The 24,389-nt window shown below is 41.7% G+C and overlaps 1 protein-coding gene and 1 long non-coding RNA gene across 2 annotated transcripts in view; one reads left to right on the forward strand and one right to left on the reverse strand.

Moving 5' to 3' along the window:
- The window catches only part of LOC138370708 (uncharacterized), a 7,632-nt gene extending 2,663 nt beyond the window's left edge, over positions 1–4,969 (reverse strand). The window contains exons 1-2 of the long non-coding RNA XR_011230223.1: positions 4,870–4,969; positions 1,719–1,825 (exon numbers count right to left, since the gene is read on the reverse strand). This is a non-coding gene — a long non-coding RNA (uncharacterized lncRNA). The remainder of the gene's footprint in view (positions 1–1,718; positions 1,826–4,869) is intronic.
- Positions 4,970–23,540: 18,571 nt separating this feature from the next.
- The window catches only part of LOC123765211 (nose resistant to fluoxetine protein 6), a 167,261-nt gene continuing 166,412 nt past the window's right edge, over positions 23,541–24,389 (forward strand). Inside the window, exon 1 of the mRNA XM_045753681.2 lies at positions 23,541–23,728. Within this exon, the coding sequence (XP_045609637.1) occupies positions 23,620–23,728 (109 nt within the window). The 5' untranslated portion in view covers positions 23,541–23,619. The remainder of the gene's footprint in view (positions 23,729–24,389) is intronic.

Below are 24,389 nucleotides of genomic sequence, written 5' to 3' on the forward strand. Positions count from 1 at the left end.
TTTTTAAAAGATTATTAGCAAATTTACAGAAATGGTGCATTCGGAAGACAAAACCAATTTTTCACTTTTGACAATTGAGCACCTGCTACATCCAGATTCTAGGGAGGAAAGGAAGGACGATCTTACTGGATCCCATAGCCTCTCCGAGGCACAAACCAGGCTTTTACATAACCCCCCCCCCCCCTGCACCCGAGCTTTTTAAAATAGTAAATGCCACTATTTTTGCAAAATTATTACGAGATCTATTATTCTAATAAGAGTTTGATAAAATACAAACCCTGGGGCCATAGAACGGCTATTTAATCCCCTTGAACGGACCTGTGCATGGGCCACTGAGGCATCGAAAAAAAACAGACCGGCTTGGGAAAAAAGCAAAATTGCCGGTCTATGGCCCAGCTGATGGCTGTGCATGAATGGCTAATGGCTGTTAGTTATGGAGCTAGGTTAGACTATGTATGTTTAAATCTCTGATTTAAACAGAGCCAGTGTTCAGTCAAATAACTGAATTTATCAAATCTTATCCTTGTATAATATACAAGCTGATGTGAGATCCCTGTCTACAGGTGGACTGGAACTATTATCCAGTAGGCAGTCTACTGTATTTTATCAAACCGTTATTAGTATAATAGATCTCGTAATAATTTTGCAAAAATAATGGCATTTACTATTTTTAAAAGATTATTAGCAAATTTACAGAAATGGTGCATTCGGAAGACAAAACCAATTTTTCACTTTTGACAATTGAGCACCTGCTACATCCAGATTCTAGGGAGGAAAGGAAGGACGATCTTACTGGATCCCATAGCCTCTCCGAGGCACAAACCAGGCTTTTACATAACCCCCCCCCCCCCTGCACCCGAGCTTTTTAAAATAGTAAATGCCACTATTTTTGCAAAATTATTACGAGATCTATTATTCTAATAAGAGTTTGATAAAATACAAACCCTGGGGCCATAGAACGGCTATTTAATCCCCTTGAACGGACCTGTGCATGGGCCACTGAGGCATCGAAAAAAAACAGACCGGCTTGGGAAAAAAGCAAAATTGCCGGTCTATGGCCCAGCTGATGGCTGTGCATGAATGGCTAATGGCTGTTAGTTATGGAGCTAGGTTAGACTATGTATGTTTAAATCTCTGATTTAAACAGAGCCAGTGTTCAGTCAAATAACTGAATTTATCAAATCTTATCCTTGTATAATATACAAGCTGATGTGAGATCCCTGTCTACAGGTGGACTGGAACTATTATCCAGTAGGCAGTCTACTGTATTTTATCAAACCGTTATTAGTATAATAGATCTCGTAATAATTTTGCAAAAATAATGGCATTTACTATTTTTAAAAGATTATTAGCAAATTTACAGAAATGGTGCATTCGGAAGACAAAACCAATTTTTCACTTTTGACAATTGAGCACCTGCTACATCCAGATTCTAGGGAGGAAAGGAAGGACGATCTTACTGGATCCCATAGCCTCTCCGAGGCACAAACCAGGCTTTTACATAACCCCCCCCCCTGCACCCGAGCTTTTTAAAATAGTAAATGCCATTATTTTTGCAAAATTATTACGAGATCTATTATACTAATAACGGTAAATAAATAATAAATAGTAAATAAATCAAAATCAGTTACATTATTTTATCTTATTCATAGCATAAATGTTCTCGAAGATTACTAAAAAGAAATTGAATTAGACTACAGCAAATTGGCAAACTTTACCTTGTATCTGTTTCCACCGAGTTTGTTTGGGGCGTTCTTCAACATATCAGCAATACTTGTCTCAACATCTCTTTCAGTTGCATTAGTGTGGGTGTTGATACAGGCTTCTGGAAATTTATAAGAATTAATTAATATATATAATTATAATTCACTTTGCTATTCCCCATTCCACAGTCCTCTCGTCCTTCCCACTTCCCTGTCCCCACATCATCCCCACTATTCCCACTTCCCTGTCCCATCGTCCTCCTTACCATTTTCCCCTCCCCTGTCCTTCTTCCTCCCCCACCATCTCCCATTCACCTGTCCCTTTGTCCTCCCCAGCATTCCCCTGTCCCCACCATCCCCAACTCCCCAGTCCCCTCGTCCTCCCCACCATTACCCTCTCCTCTGTCCCCTCGTCTTCCCCACCATACCCCCCTCTCGTCCTCCCCACCATTCCAAACTACCTCATCCGATGCATTCTATAATGGTCTGATGCTTCCATCAGAAAATTGGGAACATCAAATGATCTGATATTCCCATCACTGAAAAATAAGAACAGCTAAAAAAATGAAATGAAAAAAATAAAAAAATAAACTATACTCATGAAATGAACAGTATGGTAAACAACACAGCTCAATTTCAATGCAATGTCACACAAAATTATTAAATCGAAATGAAAATAAATTGAAATCTATGAAAATTCAAATTATCAATACAATCGGAAATATTGAAATAATATCGCAACATAATATAGTGTGGGTTGCTCTTACGTGCAACAGACGGTGCTGTTTTTCAAAAAAGGCATGGTTTTACCTGTCACAAGTGTGGCATCTATACTTATACTCACGAAATGAACGGTATGGTAAACAACATAGCTCAATTGCAATGCAATGTCACAATAACATTTAATAACAATAATAACAATAACATTTAAATATACTTTAAGATATAATCTAGAAGAAAATAAGAACATTGAAACGGTTCATGAACTCGATTTCAATAAAGGACACTATGGGGAACTTTGAAAAACAGTTAATGAGTATAATTAGACAGACTTGTTGCTAGGCAGAGGAGTAAATAATGAGATATATGGCAAATTTTGCAAAATATACGGCACACAAACATTCATACCCAAACAAAGCAAAATGCTAGGTAAGAACAAAGCAGTTGGCCCGTAGGGGAAAGGAGATACCCACAAGACTGGAATACAAGTCATTAACAAGCACACAAGTACTACACTACACAACAACCGCACTACTACCAGAACTGGACGAATCACTACCAAAACAACACATTGCACATCACTACCAAAACAACACAACACAACACAAGCATTGGCAAAGAATTATAGACCAGTTGCACTAACATCCCACATAATAAAATTATTTGAGAGTGATCAGGAGTCAGATTACTAGTTTTATAGAGACCAATGACCTCCACAATCCAGGCCAACAAGGATTTAGAGCAGTTTCTATGATCGAGCCACTGAGATCTATAAAGAATTCTGATCAAGAAAGAGATCTAGGGGTGGTTTTAGATAGAAAACTATAACCTGAGGATCATATTAAGAACATTCTGCGAGGGGCCTATGCTACACTTTTTAACTTTAGAATTGCTTTTAAATACATAGGTCAAAAAGTTTTAAAAGTTTTAAAAGTTTTTTAAACCTCTCGTGTATCATGAGTGTGTTAAAGCATCAGATGGTGCATTCAGATGATGAATATTACCTAGTTCCTTCATCTGGGAAGAATGAACACATATTGGTGCATTCGGATGATAAAAACTAACTACTGTAGTTTAATTGATCAACAGACTGTATATCATATGCAGACTGTATGTGGATCTGCGGGCCACTCCAAACAACAGCCTGGTGGACCAAGCTCCACCAGGGCTAAAGCACAAAGTGATATAGATGTGATAGAGAAACTAGGTCAAATGGAGGAGTAGGTCTGTATATTAAACAGCACCTGACGTGCACAGAGCTACTAAACTCAATGTGGTGGTAGAGTGGTGGGGGGGGGGGAAACATTGCAGAAAAAAACAAAAATACAATTTGGTCAACAAAACAGCATTGTTTAAAATAGAAGACATGGGTTGTCATTTTGGGGGTAAGGTAGGTTACATTGAGTTAATTAGTTAGTACTTAGTTTTTATCTTAAACTGGTTGGGAGAGGTACAGTGTTGCTGTGCTGGTGAAAGAACACCTAAAGGTAAATTAAATAATGATTGCGAATCCACAAGAAGTTGACATAATATCGCTAGAGATCTGCAATCAGGATGATAAACTTTCCTTAAAGAATTTGACAAACACTTGCTGATAGGACATGAAGTAAATGAAATGTATGTCAAGTTTTGTGAAATATATGATAAAAGCACAACAAAATTTGTACCAAAGGAGAGATGCAGAACTAGGAAAAGGGGTTTGTTCAACAGAAATTGCGAGAGGGCCTGAGACCCAAACACACACAAATGGAATCAATATATAGCAAGAGGCCAAACCCCCAAACATACAAGCGATGCAAAGATGCGAGAAACAGCAGCAGCATTAAGGAGAGGGACTTAAGGACCATAAATAAAGTGTGAAAATAAACTCGAGTAAATTTTTTTAACTACTCTCGACAGTGAAGAAAAACAAATATTCAGACGATTTGTGTTAGAATCATTAATCTTACACTTTCGGTCATATTCAACAACACAAATACATACACACACATTCCTGTTGCTGTAGCAAGTGAAGAATTACACACACAGATCACAATAACGTGATGCATCAAATGAACAAATCCACAAGGGCCGTGACGAGGATTCGAACCTGCGTCCGGGAGCATCCCAGACACTGCCTTAATCGACTGAGCTACAACAGGGTAAAAGGGTTGAAACCGAAGTTCTACTGAACTTACTGGATCCCATAGCCTCTCCGAGGCACAAACCAGGCTTTTACACAACCCCCCCCCCCTGCACCCGAGCTATGTCAACAGGCCGTTCTCCCTCTTCGCCCTTCCGAATGCACCATATCAGTAAATTTTTTAATAATCTTTTAAAAATAGTAAATGCCACTATTTTTGCAAAATTATTACGAGATCTATTATTCTATAGAATAATGCATATAAATGCATATATGCATATAAATACAAAACATAAATACAAAAGTAAATGTAAATAATTTTACCTTGCACCTAGATCCACCAAGCCTGTATGGCGCGCGTTTCAGTACTTCGGAAATCTAGAACTATCTTGAATCTCTAATCTGCAATGAAACAATACATATTATTGCACTTACCAAAACATGGATGAATGTAGAAAATACAGAACTATTAGCTGAATATCAAATAAATGGATTTAATCTATTTCACACAGATAGATATATTACACCGTGTATATTAGGTAATACCTAACATACACGCCTCCACACACACTACATTTGAAATGTAGTCTCAAAAAGACTACATTTCAACAGCAAAGATTACTCCATAAAAAAATAATTAAATTATTGACCAACATGAGAGAGGGTTAGCCAACATGAGGGTTGTGTTGATTGCCTGAAAATATTTAAATTGTGTAATGTATTGAATGGCATTTTTCAAGTTACAACATTTTTTAAATTACTGAACTAGGTTCTAGGCTTTGCTAGGCTTAATTCAATTATTACAGATAAGCCTAACCTAGCCTAGAACCCAGTGGGTTTTCTTCCTATTGGGGAGTGTTGTACATGCCTCGCCTCCACATACACACTAGCACAGCCAGGCCTCGCCTCCACATACACACTAGCACAGCCAGGCCTCGCCTCCACATACACCAGCACTGCCAGGCCTCGCCTCCACATACACACTAGCACAGCCAGGCCTCGCCTCCACATACACCAGCACTGCCAGGCCTCGCCTCGCCTCCACATACACCAGCACTGCCAGGCCTCGCCTCCACATTTAAACCAACCAAGCCCACAAATACGTTAACATGGACCAGCATTACACCGTCTAACATACTCTGTCAGATGTAACAACTAAATTTGTGAATTCAAGACCAAATCTATTGTCTAACACAGTGTTAGTACGAGAAAAACATTACTTACATTCGAAGCCGTGTTTTAAAATGGCGGCGGTCTTGTACTGACGCTCCAAACTGTGTGTTCGTTTGCGTATGATGAACGTGTGACAATTTACTACAACAATTATTTAATTATTCTTATTCTTTATTTTAATATTTTTAGGGTACATGAAATTTCAAACTTATTTGCACACAATAATATAATTGCATTGTCATAACCTTTATATATTACGGAAAATACGATGACATGAACGAAGTCAAAGTGAAGTTGAAGTCAAAGTCATTCGCCGAACGTATTAGTCATTTTTTTTCATACATACATAGTTGATTTACAAACATAATGTTGGATTTATAGATAGAGCTAGTGCATACAATACCTAAAGCCACTATAGTAGGCCTATATAGCATTTCAGGCAACCGGGCAGTATATATGGACCCCTTACTCAAATCTCTGAATATGTTAGATATTAAGTCCCTGCACATACTCTCATGTGTATTTTATATATATAAAACGCTGCACTGTAATGTCAATCCTGACCTTAAAAGCTTCCTAGAAGGTTGTAACAGATCCCATGAGCACCACACCAGAAACAAATACCTATTTGATATTCCAAGAGTACGACTTAGTCAAACTAGAAATGCTTTACAAATCAAGAGACCTCGAATGTGGAATGACCTTCCCAATTATGTTAAAAACTGTACCTCTCCCAACCAGTTTAAGATAAATAAAGATAAATTTATAAGTTAAGAAAAATTCCACAAATCAACAACCCTGTTACTGACCCTGTATTTACCCAAGTCTTTCCTAAATCTAAACTTATCCAATTTATACCCATTGTTTCGTGTTCTATCTTGTGTTGACAATTTTAATACCCTATTAATATCCCCTTTGTTATATCTATTCAGGAAATTGTGGTTGATCTCGAACCCATTGATAATGTGACGACTTATACAGAATTTTGTAACTATATCATCAAGATTGTAACCAGCTTAGCTAAATGTAGTGTGGGGTTCAGTCCCTAAGCCCATATATGTGCCTCTCTAACCATTTAGGTTACAGGGCAAAAACATAAAAACAAAGGTAACTGCAGAAGGCCTATTGGCCCATACCAGGCAGCTCCTATCTATAACAGATAAACACTAAGTACTACCTAATTAACTCAATGTAACCTACCAACCTAACCCCCAAAATGTCAATCCATATCTTTTATTTTAAACAATGCTGTTTTGTTGACCAAATTGTATTTTTACTCTTTTTCTGTCATGTTTCTCCCACCCCTGTTTTTTCCCTTTTTTCTTATTTTTTCTCAACATAATTCATACTTTAATTATGCGGATCAGGACATCACCTGATCAAACACATCAAACATCGTTTGACCACCATCAAACACACACATTTCGTGTGTGTTTGACGCTCACTGATATGTACCAGCGTTGTTTTATATATGGTGCTATTCTATCTTACGCTTTGTTGCTCTTTTTTACCTACGGGCTCATAGAACATTCTATTGCGAAAACATTGGCACAAAAATGAATGACGTACATACAATAATAATGTCAGGACAGTGATATAATTATAAACTTTCAAAGCACTGTATCGCCCATGTGTCGTCTTGTCACCAATACTGGGTAACAGTTCCGCCACTTCCCACACTCTTGCGGGTGGGCAGCGACCATTATTCTACGTTTATATTCATATCACCGTGTTGGGAATTTCATTGCGAGTACATTGATACCAAAATTAACGCTGTAGGACAAGTGTGGAAGTGATAACAATCCCAAGAGTAAAAACATTTTGTTGCTCTTGGGCACTCACGGCGAGTCATCTACGTAGGTATTTATTGGGTGCTGGTATTCATATAACTTTTGGTGACCGTTTTTGCTGATTTTCTTCTAGAGAATGTTATTGCGAACACGTTGGTACCAAAATGAAATACATAGCTCGAGAACTAAGGTCAGGAGAGTAAAAAGAGTATACACATTTTTGTTTTGACGCTTAATTAAGGTTATTGTGAGTACTCATCGCCTGCCTAGAAACTGGAACTAGTAATTCCATCTATCATACATATCATACAAGAGGAGCCACACATCTATGGATCATCCAATAAAATCAGCAGACTTCTAGATGTTACTACTGCTCGGCTTAGACTCGGTTACAAGTATCTCTGGGAATTCTCATTATCTGCTGATGTAGACCTGACCAAATGTAAACTGTGTCAACAAAATTATTCGCACACCCTCCGTCACTATGTGATGGAGTGCGAAAAGATACATGAATTTAGAGACAATTCTATAACCAATGTTCCAGCGATGTGTCAATATTTCATTCAAAATGATCTGCTACCAGAAATTTTAGCCAAATATCCCCAGTTTGCTAACTGTAGATAACAACTAAGTGATTGTAACCTATCCACCGCTGCCCACTGGATGGGGGACGGTGTGCAGGACAAACATATAAATTTTGATACTAGCTCTCCACATATGTCAGTTGCTTAATTTAGAACCTGTACTTGAGGTCGATCTCGAACCCATTGTTGATGTGATGACTTATATTGAATTTTGTAACTAGCTCATCAAGATTGTAACTTGCTTAGCTAAATGAATTGTGGGGTTCAGTCCCTGAGCCCATTATGTGCCTCTGTAACCCTTTCCACAACCGCCCACAAGATGGGTATGGGGTGCATAATGGGGTGGGGTGTCTTGGCCAAACGTGCCACATCAAAACCACAAGTTGACATTGAATGTGAATTAACAATGAGACAAGTAAGATTTATACTAATACATTTATACTAACTCTGTTGAGCGTTGACCATTTATACATCAAATCTGTTGATGTGAGCACTTTAGTTTAGTCTGCCGTTTAAAGAAAAAAAGAGCATATCAATGGTATATCACAGAAAACGAATTTATCATAAACTCATGTATTTGTCTTATCATATTGAACTGCATTCATATTTTTAATATATAACAATATGAATATACAAATTTCTGTAAATCCCCTACCTTGTTGGAATCTGTGGAAATGAATGAGCAAATGTGCTGGCTGAAGGCGCTGAAGGAAACCACATTGGTTTCATTTTGGATACAAATGTCCATGGAAATTCAAAATGGAAACTAATTATATAGTTGAACCTGCAGAGACGAGTTTAAGAATCTGTGTTGAGAGTGATGGACACAGCCTTCACAATTATACTTCAGAGAATGTAAACATCTAAGAGTCATTAGAAATATGTGTAGAATAATAAACCCTACATTGTTTGAGTTAGGGAAAACACCATTTGTGATATATAGATACTATAGCTGTTCCTAAAGATTCACCCTTTTTTGCACCAGCAAGATAACATATAAGATTTTAAGAGTTGACGAATGTTAATATTCTTGTTTGATAAACTGTGAACTTGAGACATAGTTAATAAGAACATATTAACACAACAAAATGTTTTCAAAATCCTTAACACCACTTTCCAGCAACTTATATAATTTATATAAATTATTTTAGAGAATAATACATAAATTATATATTTAAACATGATATAGTGTTTAGTGGAATGTATAAGGAGTCAAATTGTGTTAAAAAGAGCAATTTTTAGAAAATTTGGAAAAATACTTTTTTCTGTTCAAATTATAACTAAATGGATTATAAAGGTTTCACTCAGCCAATATATATCATTCACAATTTATTAATGAATTTTACAAAAAAACACCATAAATTTTATATTTAAACATGTAAAAACTATTTGTTTTACATTTGGAAGAAAATAATTGTAGAAAAACAATTTATAATTAAACCTTTGTGTTTGGATTTTTTGAGTAAAAGTTTCTCAAAGGCTCTCCTGCACCATTCTCAATGCAAATCATTCCCACACCTATGGCAAGAGATAGGCGAACGTTGTGTAGATGATTTGTGTTTGCTGGGAGGTGGGTAATAGACAGATTGAAGTCCTGTAAGTACAATGCCCACCTGAGGATGCATTTATTCTTCCCCTTCATCTGAGTCAGGAAGACTAGTGGGTTATGGTCCATGTACACTTCCACTATATTACCTATGAATTAAACTTCAAACTTTTTACATGTTAACACTAGCACCAACGCCTCTTTTTCTACCACTGAATAATTGCGTTGCACCTTGTCAAATTTCACAGAGTAATAATATACTGGGTGTTCCACCTGATCATCCCCAGTTTGCAACAACACTGCACCAGCACCCGAGTCAGACGCGTCAACATGAATTTTAAACAGTCGGTCGAACCTTGGACTAGCAAGCACTGGGGTGGACGCTAAGATCAATTTCAAATTTTTAAATGCCTCTGCACAGTCTGATGACCACTTAAATTTAATGGCCTTCCGCAACAAGTCTGCGAGAGGAGTGGCAACACTGGAAAAGTTCTGACAAAAGCGTCAATAGTACGCACACATACCGATAAATCTTTGAACGTCCTTTTTAGACTTTAGCACTGGATACTCCAGAATGACACTGATTTTATCTTGCCGAGGTAACACTTTTCCTTGGCCCACTTCATAACCAAGGTACGTCACTGTGCCTTGGCCAAAATGACACTTTTTTGCATTTAAGATAAGATTTGCCTTTTTCAAGATTGCGAACAACTGGCGTAACCTAGCTATGTGGTCAGCCCAATTACTGTCAAAGAGCACGATATCATCTAAATACGCCCGACAATTTGGCACCTTAGCGAGCAAAGAGTTCATGAGTCTCTGGAACGTGGCAGTGGCATTACTCAAGCCGAACGGTAACACTTGATACTCAAAAACACCCACGGGTGTCACGAACGCAGTTAGATGTTTAGCACGTTCAGTGAGTGGAATTTGATAATACCCCCTCGAGAGGTCGAATTTCGAGACGTACTTGGCGTTTCCCAGCTCGTTGATGCAGTCCTCGAGGAGGGGCAGCGGATAGGCATCCACAATGATCACCTTGTTGAGCTGCCGATAGTCGGTGCATAATCGCCAGGAGCTGTCTGGTTTGGGGACCAAAAGGCAGGGCGAGCACCAAGAGCCCTGGCTCGGCCGGATGAGGCCATGCTGGAGCAAGAAGTCGACCTCCTTCCGTACGATGGCCTTCTTTTCTGGACTCATCCGATAGGGTTGAAGGCGAATGGGGGTGTAGTCCATCAACTCGACATCATGGCAAATGGCATCAGTCTGGGTCGGGACCTCCCCGAACAGACTGGAGAATTCATCAACCAACGACTGCACCTCTTCACGTTGGGCCATCTGCAAATGGGACAGTCCCTCCTCCACAGCATTCACAGAACTAGAATTATTGAGAATGAGATTAGCTGGGTCCCCAGAACAATCATCCCCTCCCTCACTGGAAATGGAAACATTGGTTAGTGCAATGGGCCTGGGGCCCTGGAACTTCTTCAGCCGATTTACATGTACGAGCATTACCTGGTTACGCTTGTCAGAGTGCCTCACTTTGTACGTGAGGTCCCCAGTCTTTTCAGTCACAATGTAGGGGCCTTCGTACTTGTGGGACATAGTATTCCCTAGTCGAGGCTTTAATACCAGGACAGGGTCGCCAGGCTGAAATACCCGCAACTTAGATTTAGCATCGTTTCGTTCTTTCATCTTTTCTTAGGCCTTCCCAAGATACTTTAGTGCCGCCGCCTTGCAATCCTTGAGTCTCTGGTGGTGTTGCGCAAAGAAAGCCGAACCTTCGGTTAACGTTACGTTCCCTAACAGATTCTCCTGTAACATTTGCAAGGGTCCACGAACTTTATGGCCAAAGACTAACTCAAAAGGAGAACAACCCAGAGAACTCTGTAATCCCTCTCTAGCCGCAAACAAAACATACGGTAAATTCTCATCCCAGAAGGTGTGGGAACTCTCGCACGATGTCTTCAACATCTGCTTCAGAGTTACATGGAAACGTTCAATTACCCCCGGACTCTGTGGATGGTATGGGCAGGAAACCTTATGAGTTATTCCATGGTCCTTACAAAATTGTTAAAAAATATCAGACTTAAAGTTAGTACCATTGTCAGTTTGCACAACCCGAGGCAGTCCAAAAGTGGAAAAAAAATTGCAACATACGAGCAAAAACAGTTTTTGCTCGGATGTTCCTTACAGCAAAAGCCTCTGGGTAACGAGTAGTGATACACATCATCGTGATTAGGTAAATATTACCAGACTTAGTTCTAGGTAATGGTCCAACACAGTCCATTACCACATGAGAAAATGGTTCCTCTGGCACGACACTAGGCCTTAGAGGAGTTTTAGGTGGAGTCTGGTTTGGTTTCCCAACCAGTTGACAAACAATACACACATTACAAAATTTTGCCACATCGCTTTTCAGCTTGGGCCAGAAAAAATACTTTAAAATTTTGTGATACGTAATATTAATACCTTGATGTCCCCCCATAGGATCATCATGAGCAGCTGCCAAAACTCTTTCTCTATGGCAGGTCGGCAACAAAACCTGGTGGACTACCTCCCACTCATTTGACAAGGGAGCACTCTGTGGTCTCCATTTTCTCATCAAAATCCGATCATTGAAGTAGTACCCAGTTGCTGCGTCTACAATTTCCTCCAAAGAGACGGTTGTCTCATGACAATCTGCTAGAGTGGGGTCAGCTTTCTGTAACTCACTCAAGGAGGCATCTAGGCCTGGGTCAGATGCCATTGGCCGAGGCTCAACAGTGTTCTCCTCCACCTCTCCACTACTCTCGGTAGGTGGCGGTGGCAGGCTCTCCACAATGTCCTCGGCCACGTCATCGAGTCGGGCCATGAATGTGTCCGCGAGGTCCACTTGGTTTTCACCACTCGGAAAGTTCCTCGTGTCCTCGGGATTTACCACCTTGGCAAGCACAGGGCTGCCCTTACATTTAAGTCCCATAGACCTGGTCACTGTGCACGCAGGGTACACAACATTATCCTCTGCGGCGGGTGGATCCAGGCAAACCTTAGTGGTAGGCAACATAATAGGCAGTCTAGAGTCCCCTACCTTATCCCCTGCTAAATCATTACCAACTATTAAATCAACATTAGGGAAATGTAGGTATGAAGTGACTCCGACTGTACAAACACCCTTGTGGAAATCAGATTCCAGGGTAACCTTATGGAGGGGTACTGCTCGAGTATCACTAGTGACACCCTCGACCAGTACCACCTCTCCAGTGTCGAGAGTGTTGGCACCTTGCAACGCACTCTCTAAAATTACAGTCTGGATGGCACCGGTGTCTCGGAAGATCACCACGTCCTTCCAGGAAGAACCCTCAGACAAAAGTAGTCTCCCTTTTGATAAGAATGGGGTAAGCAAGTCCAACCACTGTGGGTTGGAGGTCTTACTCCCTAACCCTTCCGAAGGCCTCAAGCCCTGTGTCACAACTAGAGCATTGGGTCTTTTTTCTGGGTACAGTTGCCAACAACGGCTAATAGTGTGGTTTGGACGTTTACAGTGACCACAGAAACGTCGGGGAGAAGAGACATTACTAACAGAATTACCCTTCGGTTCACTCTTAGGTGTCGTGGGGTTAGACAATTTAACAGGGTTACTTATGTCTGAAACAGAAGGTGCATTAGGTAAAGAGTTAGAATGAGCTGGTCTGGACTGGCTGTGGGTATAAGTTTTGCTACTCTGTGGGGTATAATTATTTTTATTGGGCCTTTTGCCCGCCAATTGGTAGTTTTCTGCCATCTTGGCCAAATCCCCTATCTTAGAATTTACCTCTATCCTACTTCTAATGTAATGTGAAACATTCTCTGGCATAATATCTATAAAATGCTCCATTAAAACTACGTTCCTGAGAGCCTCGTATGTTTCGGCTTTCGCCGAGCGAATCCATTTATCAAACAATCTAATTTGATCATTAACAAATTCAGTGAGCGGTTGGTTGTGAGTAGGCCTAAGGTTTATTTATTTATTTATTTATTTATTTATTTATTTATTTATTTATGTATTTATTTATTTATTTATTTATTTATATATACAAGAAGGTACATTGGGTTTGTGAGAATACATTGGATTGTACAGTATTTACGTTCTTGAAAAGCCACTAGTACGCGCAGCGTTTCGGGCAGGTCCTTAATCTAGCAGATAATTTTAAGTAGGTAATTTCAATCAGAATTGATAAATGATAAAGATACATTGCAAGAGAAAAATGAGATGAGAGAGCTTAGTAAGTATATTAAAGCACATTGTTATATTAAAGCTCTGATTGATTACATTGACAGCTTGATTAGTAATTTAAACAAGATTAATAGACACCATACAGCAGATTGACAGCACATATAAGACAGCAATGATCATTGTATTGATCAAGAACTATTGGAAAGTAATACACCTTTATGCCAGATAATTTGGCAAGGTTGCGATAAGCTTGGCGGTGAGCTTCAGGCGTAATTTCATATGCCCGCAAAATTCGCTCCCTGACTTTATCATATTCAAAACACTCGTCGTCAGGCATATTTATAAAAATATCTTGTGCTTTACCCCTAAGTCTTCCCTGTAGGATTTTCACCCACTCTTCCTTTGGCCAGTTCATGGACATGGCCAATCTCTGAAAATGGTTGAAAAACCTTTCAGGGTCCGACTCTGAAAATTCAGGCAAATTATGCTTTTTCTCATAATGCCTGGGGTTTGAATCCCCGGCAGGTGGAGGTCCAGTGGCGTTCGCTCTAATTTTAGCCTCCTCGGTTTTGAGTCTTTGCTCCTCTAATTTTATTCTTGCTAACTCTAGAGCTAACTCTCTGTCCCTATGAGCTGCACTTTCCACTTGGCTAGGCTGGCATAAAGGTGTATCACTTTCCAATAGTTCTTGATCAATACAATGTTGTAATATTTCATTCACCAAAGTCCACTTTTTATCCGCGTCATTTAACTCGAGGCCAAATTCCTTGCCTAACAATACTAAATTAGACTTGGTAAGTTTCTTTATCTCTCCCACTGAAGGATTCTTTGCCAGTTCCTGCATTTCAGATGCCATCACTAATTAATTTAGCTCCTAGCCAAAGAAAAAAAAAAAAAAAAAATTGGAAAAACAAAAATTTGCACGGCCCCTATCACAAGGCCACACTAACCTTAATCATGAAGGGATCCAGCTAGGTGTCCAGTCAGTAAAAGTGAATCCTTTGCTAGATGAGCTGGACCCTAGGCTAACACACAACCGTTCTGCGGAAAACAAGAATTTTTAGTTTTGGCACTCAAAAATTAAATTTTTTCAATTTACTGTTCCTCCCGGTCAGGCCAACCACTTGTTAAGAAAAATGGTGGGCTTGCTATGGGGAAACTGGTACTGTTAAGGGGTAAGGGTAGTTAGAAGACAGAGTTATCAAATATGGGAGAGCTAAAAGGCCCGGTCCCCAAAATAAACTATCCACAGTAATAATAACTTGCTACTAGACCATGTCAGACTAAGGGTTGATCAATGCACTCCCACACAGGAAGAAGGGATACTCAGTTCTAATTTACTTATTTATTAACCCCTTAACAACCCCCCATATACACTCAGACCAATAACAATAATAATAATTACTTTACCACACTATTTTACGTTAAAAGCCTTGGTCCACATAAGCAGGATACAAGGTTTACACTAAGAACAAGCTAGGGCAAAGTACTACTGGATAAGCACTGAAGCTGGATGCAGCTTAGGGTAGTGAGACCACGTGGTACCCTAATACCAAAACACAACACTTAGGGGTACCCAAAACACTGGCAAATACTACCCCCAGGTCTCACCAATCGTTACTACCAGAGTAGGCACACTTAAACACACAGTACTTAACTTAATGGTACAGGAACTTAAGGTAAGGGAAATAAGTAAGAGGAGAAGGGAGGAGAGTAGGGGTGCAGCCACAGAGTAGGTCTCGTCCCCATGAACGCCAGCCAGAAGAAGAACGCTCCCAGCGACCAGCTCAGGCCTCCCGCATTGTGGTGGTGCCGGGAGGAGCCTAATTGATCGTGCAGCTAAGCACATTAAAAATCTTCCCCTATGCAACATATTGTTACTTCACAAATGATTAGAAAGTATTAGTAAACATAGTTGGTGCCTATGTTATTATTTAATAATCAACCCCAAGCTCAGTCTTTAAATGCTCTTTGAGAAACAAGAATAGTCTTACGTCTGGCAGGGAAGATACAAACAATTTCAGCTCGTGATGCGTCCAACTATACTATAGGAAAGTTTAATAGCTCAATTTTGACCTCTGGTTTCCACTGAGGAACCCAGGGTCGTAACAGACATTGTGTTGGAATTGAGCTGTGTTTGAAGAGCAACACATATGCTATACAAGATATGCTACAATTCCATTTCAATGTTTCTGTTTGCATTGATAAATTGAATTTTCATAGATTTTGATTTACTTTCATTTTGATTTAATTATTTTGTGTGAATTGCATTGGAATTGAGCTGTGTTGTTTACCAGACCGTTCATTTCATGAGTATAGTTTATTTTTATATTTTTCCATGTTTTCATTTAATTTTTTAACTGTTTTTCGTATATTTCAGTGATGGGAACATCAGATCACTTGATGTTCCCAATTTTCTGATGGGAACATCAGACCATTTGGGAAGGCATTGGACGTGGGAGTGGGGAAAGGTGGGGATGACAAGTGAGAGGTGGTGGGGATGACGAGGGGACATGAGAGTGGGTAATGGTGGGGAAGGACGAGGGGATGGGGGAGTTTGGGTTGGGGGAATGGAGAATGGTGGGGAGGACAAAGGGACAGGGGATTGAGGCATGATGGGAAGGAAGAGGGGATGGTGGAGTGCAGAATGGTGGGGAGGACGAGAGGACAGTGGAGTGGGGAGTGGTTGGGAGGCCGAGGAGACGGGTGAGGGGAGAATGGTGGGGAGGACTGGGGGACAGGGAAGGTTGCTGTGGCTCAGCAACGCGTGGCCGGGTACAGCTAGTGATCAAATAAGATTATTCGAAAAATGGATTCGCTCGGCTAAAGCTGAAACCAATGAGGCACTCAGGAATCGAATCTTAATCAAGGGATTTATGGATAATATGCCAGAGCCGGTAGCACGGTACTTATGAGAAAGGACGGAAGTAGATACAAACATTTTGGATTTGTCTAAGATGGCAGAAACTATCAGTTGGCGGGCAAAAGGCCCAATAAAAATAATTATAGCCCACATAGTAATAAACCTTATACCCACAGCCAGTCCAGACCAGCCCATTCTAACCCTGTAACTAGTGCACCTTCTTTTTCAGACAAAGCTATCCCTGCTGAATTGTCTAACCCCACGACACCTAAGGGTGAACCAAAGGGAAATTCTGTTAGTAATGTCTCTTCTCCCCGACGATACTGTGGTCACTGTAAACGTTCAAACCACACTACTAGCCGTTGTTGGCAACTGTACCCAGAAAAGAGACCCAATGCTCTTCTTGTGACACAAGGCATGAGGCCTTCTGAAGGGTTAGGGAGTAAGACCTCCAACCCACAGTGGTTGGACCTGCTTACACTCATTCTTATCGAAAGGGAAGCTTTAGTCTTCTGAGGGTTCTTCCTGGAAGGAAGTGGTGATCTTCTGAGACACCGGTGCCATCCAAACTTTAATTTTGGAGAGTGTGTTGCAAGCTGCCAACACTCGACACTGGAGAGGTAGTACTGGTCGAGGGTGTCACTAGTGATACTCGAGCAGTACCCCTCTGTAAGGTAACCCCTGGAATCTGATTTCCACAAGGGTGTTTATACAGTCGGAGTCACTTCTTACCTACCTTTCCCTAATGTTGATGTAATATTGGGTAATGATTTAGCAGGGGATAAGGTAGGGGGACTCCAGACTGCATATTATGTTGCCTACCCCTAAGGTTTCCCTGGATCTACCCGTTGCAGAAAATAATGTTGTGTACCCTGCGTGCGCGGTGACCAGGTCTGGTTGATACCTGGTTGATGGGGTTCTGGGAGTTCTTCTACTCCCCAAGCCCGGCCCGGGGCCAGGCTCAACTTGTGAGAGTTTGGTCCACCAGGCTGTTGCTTGGAGCGGCCCGCAGGCCCACATACCCACCACAGCCCAGTTGGTCTGGCACTCCTTGGAGGAATAAATCTAGTTTCCTCTTGAAAATGTCCACGGTTGTTCCGGCAATATTTCTTATGCTTGCTGGTAGGACGTTGAACAACCGCGGACCTCTGATGTTTATACAGTGTTCTCTGATTGTGCCTATGGCACCTCTGCTCTTCACTGGTTCTATTCTACATTTTCTTCCATGTCGTTCACTCCAGTACGTTGTTATTTTACTGTGTAGATTTGGTACTTGGCCCTCCAGTATCTTCCAGGTGTATATTATTTGATATCTCTCTCGTCTTCTTTCTAGTGAGTACATTTGGAGGTCTTTGAGACGATCCCAATAATTTAGGTGCTTTATTGCGTCTATGCGTGCCGTATATGTTCTCTGTATTCCCTCTATTTCGACAATCTCTCCTGCTCTGAAGGGGGAAGTGAGTACTGAGCAGTACTCAAGACGGGACAACACAAGTGACTTGAAGAGTACAACCATTGTGATGGGATCCCTGGATTTGAAAGTTCTCGTAATCCATCCTATCATTTTTCTGGCTGTCGCAATATTTGCTTGGTTATGCTCCTTAAACGTTAGGTCGTCAGACATTATTATTCCCAAATCCTTTACATGCTGTTTTCCTACTATGGGTACATTTGATTGTGTTTTGTACTCTGTATTATGTTTAAGGTCCTCATTTTTACCGTACCTGAGTACCTGGAATTTATCACTGTTAAACATCATGTTATTTTCTGATGCCCAGTCGAAAACTTTATTAATATCAGCTTGAAGTTTTTCAATGTCCTCAGCCGAGGTAATTTTCATACTGATTTTTGTGTCATCTGCAAAGGATGATACGAAGCTGTGACTTGTATTTTTGTCTATATCTGATAAGAGAATAAGGAAAAGCAGCGGTGCAAGGACTGTACCCTGAGGTACAGAGCTTTTCACTGCACTTGGACTAGATTTTATATGGTTGACAGTTACTCGCTGAGTCCTGTTTGACAGAAAACTGAGTATCCAGCGTCCTACTTTACTGGTTATTCCCATTGACTTCATTTTGTGTACTATCACGCCATGGTCACATTTATCGAAAGCCTTTGCGAAGTCCGTGTATATCACATCAGCATTCTGTTTTTCTTCTAATGCCTCAGTGACTTTGTCATAGTGCTCAAGTAACTGTGAGAGGCACGATCTTCCCGCTCGAAATCCATGATGGCCTGAGTTGTGAAGGTCATTGGTCTCCATGAAATTGGTGACCTGACTCCTAATCACTCTCTCAAATATTTTTATGATGTGCGATGTTAGTGCAACTGGTCTATAATTTTTTGCCAATGCTTTGCTCCCTCCCTTGTGTAGAGGGGCTATGTCTGCTACTTTAAGTGCATCTGGTATCTCCCCCGTGTCCAAGCTCTTCCTCCACACTATACTGAGTGCCTGTGCTACCGGCACTTTGCATTTCTTTATAAATATTGAATTCCATGAGTCTGGACCTGGGGCCGAGTGCATGGGCATGTTTTCAATTTCTTTTTCAAAATTTAGTGCACTCGTGTTTATATCAGTTATATTTATAGGGGTTTGAATATCCCGCATAAAGAAATTGTCTGGATCTTCCACCTTCATGTTGTTTATTGGAGTGCTAAACATGGGTCTATGGGGCTTAAATGTAAGGGCAGCCCCGTGGTTGCCAAGGTGGTAAATCCCGAGGACACGAGCAACTTTCCCAGTGGTGAAAGTCAAGTGGACCTCGCGGACACGTTCATGGCCCGAATCGATGACGAGGCCGAGGCCACTGTGGAGAGCCTACAATAACCTCCTACCGAGAGTAGTGAGGAGGTGGAGGAGAACCCTGTTGAGACTCGGCCAATGGCATCTGACCCAGGCATGGATGCCTCCTTGAGTGAACTGCAGAAGGCTGATCCCATTCTTGCAGAATGTCACGATGTAGTTCTCTCTAAGGAGGACATTGTAGATGCAGCAACGTGATACTATTTCAAGGATCAGATTTTTATGAAAAAATGGAGACCACAGAGTTCTCCCTTGTCAAATGAGTGGGAGGTAGTACATCAGGTTATGTTACCTACCTGCTATAGAGAGAAAGTTTTGGCAGCTGCTCATGATGACCCTATGGGGGAATATCAAGGTATTAATATCACCTATCATAAAATCTTTAAATATTTCTACTGGCCCAAGCTGAAAAGCGATGTAGCAGAATTTTGTAACTCTTGAATCCCTTGTCAACTTGTTGGGAAACCAAACCAGACACCACTTAAAGCTCCTCTGAGGCCTATTGTCATGCCGGAGGAACCATTTTCTCATGTGGTAAAGGACTGTGTTGGTCCATTACCTGAAACTAAGTCTGGTAATATTTACCTAATCACGATGATGTGTATCACGACCCGTTACCCTGAGGCTTTTGCTGTAAGGAACATCTGAGCAAGGACTGTTGTTGCTCGTATTTTGCAATTTTTTTCTACTTTCAGGCTGGCTCGGGTCGTGCAAACCGATAATGGTACTAATTTTAAGTCTGATATTTTTTAACAATTCTGTAAGGACCATGGAATAACACATAAGGTTTCTAGCCCATACCATCCACAGAGTCAGGGGGTAATTGAGCGGTTCCATCAGACGTTAAAGCAGATGTTGAAGACATCGTGTGAGAATTCACATAGATTTTGGGATAAGAACCTGCCTTATGTTTTGTTTGCTGCTAGAGAGGGGGTTACAAAGTTCACTGGGTTTTTCTCCTTTTGAGTTAGTCTTTGGCCATAAGGTCCGTGGACCCTTGCAAATGTTACAGGAGAATCTGTTAGGTAACGTATCGTTGACCGAAGGTTCGGCTTTCTTTGCGCAACACCACCAGAGACTCAGTAACTGCAAGGCGACCGCACTCAAGTATCTTGGGAAGACCCAAGAGAGTAAGAGAGAACGACGCAATGCTAAGGCTAAGTTGCGGGTATTTCAGCCTGGTGACCCTGTCCTGGTATTAAAGCCTCGACTAGGGAACAATATGTCTCACGTACGAAGTCCCCTATATTGTGACAGAAAAGGTTGGGGACCTCACGTACAAAGTAAGGCACTCTGACAAGCGTAACCAGTTGATGCTTGTATACTTGAACCGTCTGAAGAAGTTCCAGGGCCTCAGGGCCGTCGCTCTAACCAATGTTTCCTTTTCCAGTGAGGGAGGGGATAATTGTTCTGGGGACCCAACTAATCTCATTCTCAATAATTTTAGTTCTGTGAATGCTGTGGAGGAGGGACTGTCCCATGTTCAGATGGCCCAACGTGAAGAGGTGCAGTCGCTACTTGACGACTTCTCCAGTCTGTTTGGGGAGGTCCCGTCCCAGACTGATGCCATGATGTCAAGTTGATGTACTACACCCCCATTCGTCTTCAACCCTATCGGATGAATCCGGAAAGAAGGCCATCATGCGACAAGAAGTAGACTTCCTGCTCCAGCACGGCCTCATCCGGCCGAGCCAGGGCTCTTGGTGCTCGCCCTGCATTTTGGTCCCCAAACCAGACGGCTCCTGGCGATTATGCACTGACTATCAGCAGCTCAACAAGGTCACCATCGTGGATGCCTACCCGCTGCCCCTCCTAGAAGACTGCATCGACGAGATCGGAAACGCCACCTACGTTTCGAAATTCGATCTCTCGATGGGGATACTATCAGATCCCACTTACTGAACGTGCCAAGTAACTAACTGCGTTCGTAACCACCGATGGAGTCTTCGAGTATCAAGTGTTATCGTTCGGATTGCGTAATGCCCTTGCAACGTTCCAGAGGCTAATGAACTCTCTGCTCGCAAAAGTGCCAAATTGTCGGGCGTATTATGTGACATTGTGCTTTTTGATTGAGATTGGGCTGAGCACATAGCTAGGTTACACCAGTTATTCACAGTTTTGAAAAGTGCAAATCTAACTTTAAATGCAAAAAAGTGTCATTTTGGCCAACGCACAGTGACGTATCTCAGTTATGAAGTGGGCCAAGAAAAAGTGTTACCTCGGCAAGATAAAATCAGTGCCATTCTGGAGTATCCAGTGCTCCTGTCTAAAAAAGAAACCAGGACATTCTCAAGCATAACCTGGCGGTTCATGATTGGATGAATGTTTGGTATGTAGTGCCTCGGCTATATCCAATTTCCTATTGTTGTATCTGTTGATTATTTCGATGTTCTTGGTCAATCTATCTCTGGTTATGGTCTGGCTGTGTGGAGAAATGTAATCCTCGATTGAGCATTACCATATGTATATTGCCAGGCGCCTTAACTATATACTAATATCGATGGAGCTGACAGTCCCCACGTAATGGTACAGACGACATTCGTTTTTTGTAAGTCATTTTGTTTGGCATTGGGAGATTTTTATGGGGAAGTTGGTGGTCTTCTTACTCTTGTAGTATATGGTATGCTACATTTTTTGTTTAGTGGTGGTAAGCATTACGTTCTTGTCGACTGTGCCTCTCAAGTCTCTTTCCTCTATCTTGTGGATGGTCAAAAACAGTTTTTCTCTCTGTGACTCTACTCTATAATGTGTCTTCGCTCTGTAATGTCTGTCTCTGATCCGTAATGTCTGTCGCTGCTTTGTTTTGTCTGTATGCTCTATAACAGGTCTCTGCTCTATAACGTCTGTCTCTGCTCTATAACGTTTGTCTCTGCTCAATAATGTCCATCTCTATTCTATAGTGTCCATCTCTACTCTATAATATTTGTCTGTTTTATATTGTATGTCTGCTCTATATTGTCTGTCTCTGCTTTATATTGCCTGTCTTTTCTCTGTAATATATCTTTCTATTATATAATATATCTGCTCAATATTGTCTCTCTCTTTTCTTTAAAGTCTCTCTCTCTCTCTCTCTCTCTCTCTCTCTCTCTCTCTCTCTCTCTCTCTCTCTCTCTCTCTCTCTCTCTCTCTCTCTCTCTCTCTCTCTCTCTCTCTCTCTCTCTCTCTCTCTCTCTCTCTCTCTCTCTCTCTCTCTCTCTCTCTCTCTCTCTCTCTCTCTCTCTCTCTCTCTCTCTCTCTCTCTCTCTCTCTCTCTCTCTCTCTCTGTCTCTCTCTCTCTCTCTCTCTCTCTCTGTCTCTCTCTCTCTGTCTCTCTCTCTCTCTCTCTCTCTCTCTCTCTCTCTCTCTCTCTCTCTCTCTGTCTCTCTCTCTCTCTCTCTCTCTCTCTCTCTCTCTCTCTCTCTCTCTCTCTCTCTCTCTCTCTCTCTCTGTCTCTCTCTCTCTGTCTCTCTCTCTCTCTCTCTCTCTCTCTCTCTCTCTCTCTCTCTCTCTCTCTCTCTCTCTGTCTCTCTCTCTCTCTGTCTCTCTCTCTGTCTCTCTCTCTCTCTCTCTCTCTCTCTCTCTGTCTCTCTCTCTCTGTCTCTCTCTCTCTCTCTCTCTCTCTCTCTCTCTCTCTCTCTCTCTCTCTCTCTCTCTGTCTCTGTCTCTCTCTCTCTCTCTCTCTCTCTCTCTCTCTCTCTCTCTCTCTCTCTCTCTCTCTCTCTCTCTCTCTCTCTCTCTCTCTCTCTCTCTCTCTGTCTCTCTCTCTCTCTCTCTCTCTCTCTCTCTCTCTCTCTCTCTCTCTGTCTCTCTCTCTCTCTCTCTCTCTCTCTCTCTCTCTCTCTCTCTCTCTCTCTCTCTCTCTCTCTCTCTCTCTCTCTCTCTCTCTCTCTCTCTCTCTCTCTCTCTCTACAACGCCAATCTAGTCGACACACAAGTTTCAAATCCCACACAGAAAGTGCTATGAAGCGAGCAAAGAGTAGACATTGACCCGGGGAGTGATATCTCAGATATAATAACTAGACACGTAACATATCTGTGTAGACAGGAGACAGTAGTAGCAGGTTGTCTGACTCAGTCGTAGATAAAAACACTGTGCCAAAGATTATTTCGTCATTGCAGGGCAGGATTGCGTGGAAGTCAGATGTGTAGTATGGTGCTCGTGGATAGTACGGCCTGGTTAGCGGTGATTGTTGTGCTGAGCGCGAGGAGCTGCTCATGTCTTCACGCACAGGACTGGCATATTAAATCAGGTATTTTGCTGTTCTATGCTTCCGAATTTAATGATAATATTATAATAATTATTATTAGTAATAAAATTATTACAGTAGGCGTGATAGGAAAGAGAAGGCAGAAGTAGAGAGAGATGGTTAAGGATTTTTAATTTTGTCGTAGACAGGACAGGCTGAGCCATGCGTTGCTGTGCCTCAGCAACCCTCGTCCTTCCCCCTGTTCTACCTACCATTCCCCCCCCCCTTTCCCCGTCCCCTCATCCTTCCAACCATTCCCCCTCCCCCCTTCTCCTTGTCCACCCCCATCATTCCCCCTCCCTGCCCCCTTGGTTCCCCACCCCCCATCCCCTTGTCTTCCCAACCATCCCCTACTTCCCCGTCCCCTCGTCCTCCCCACCATTCCCTCCTCTCCGTCCCCTTGTCCTCCCCACTTTCCCCCACTCCCCCGTCCCCTCATTCTTCCGACCATTCCCCACTCCCCTCGTCCTCCACACCATCCCCCACTTCCCCGTTCCCTCTTCCTCTCCACCATCCTCCCTCCCCCGTCCCCTCGTCCTCCCCGCCATTCCCCACTGCCCTGTCTGATGCATTCCCAAATGATCTAACGATCCCGTCACTGATAAAAAAAGGAAGAACAGTTAAAAAAACGAAATGAAAAACAATGAAAAAAATAACAAAATAA

This window comes from Procambarus clarkii, chromosome 33 (assembly GCF_040958095.1).
Source record: "Procambarus clarkii isolate CNS0578487 chromosome 33, FALCON_Pclarkii_2.0, whole genome shotgun sequence".
NCBI lineage: Eukaryota > Metazoa > Arthropoda > Malacostraca > Decapoda > Cambaridae > Procambarus > Procambarus clarkii.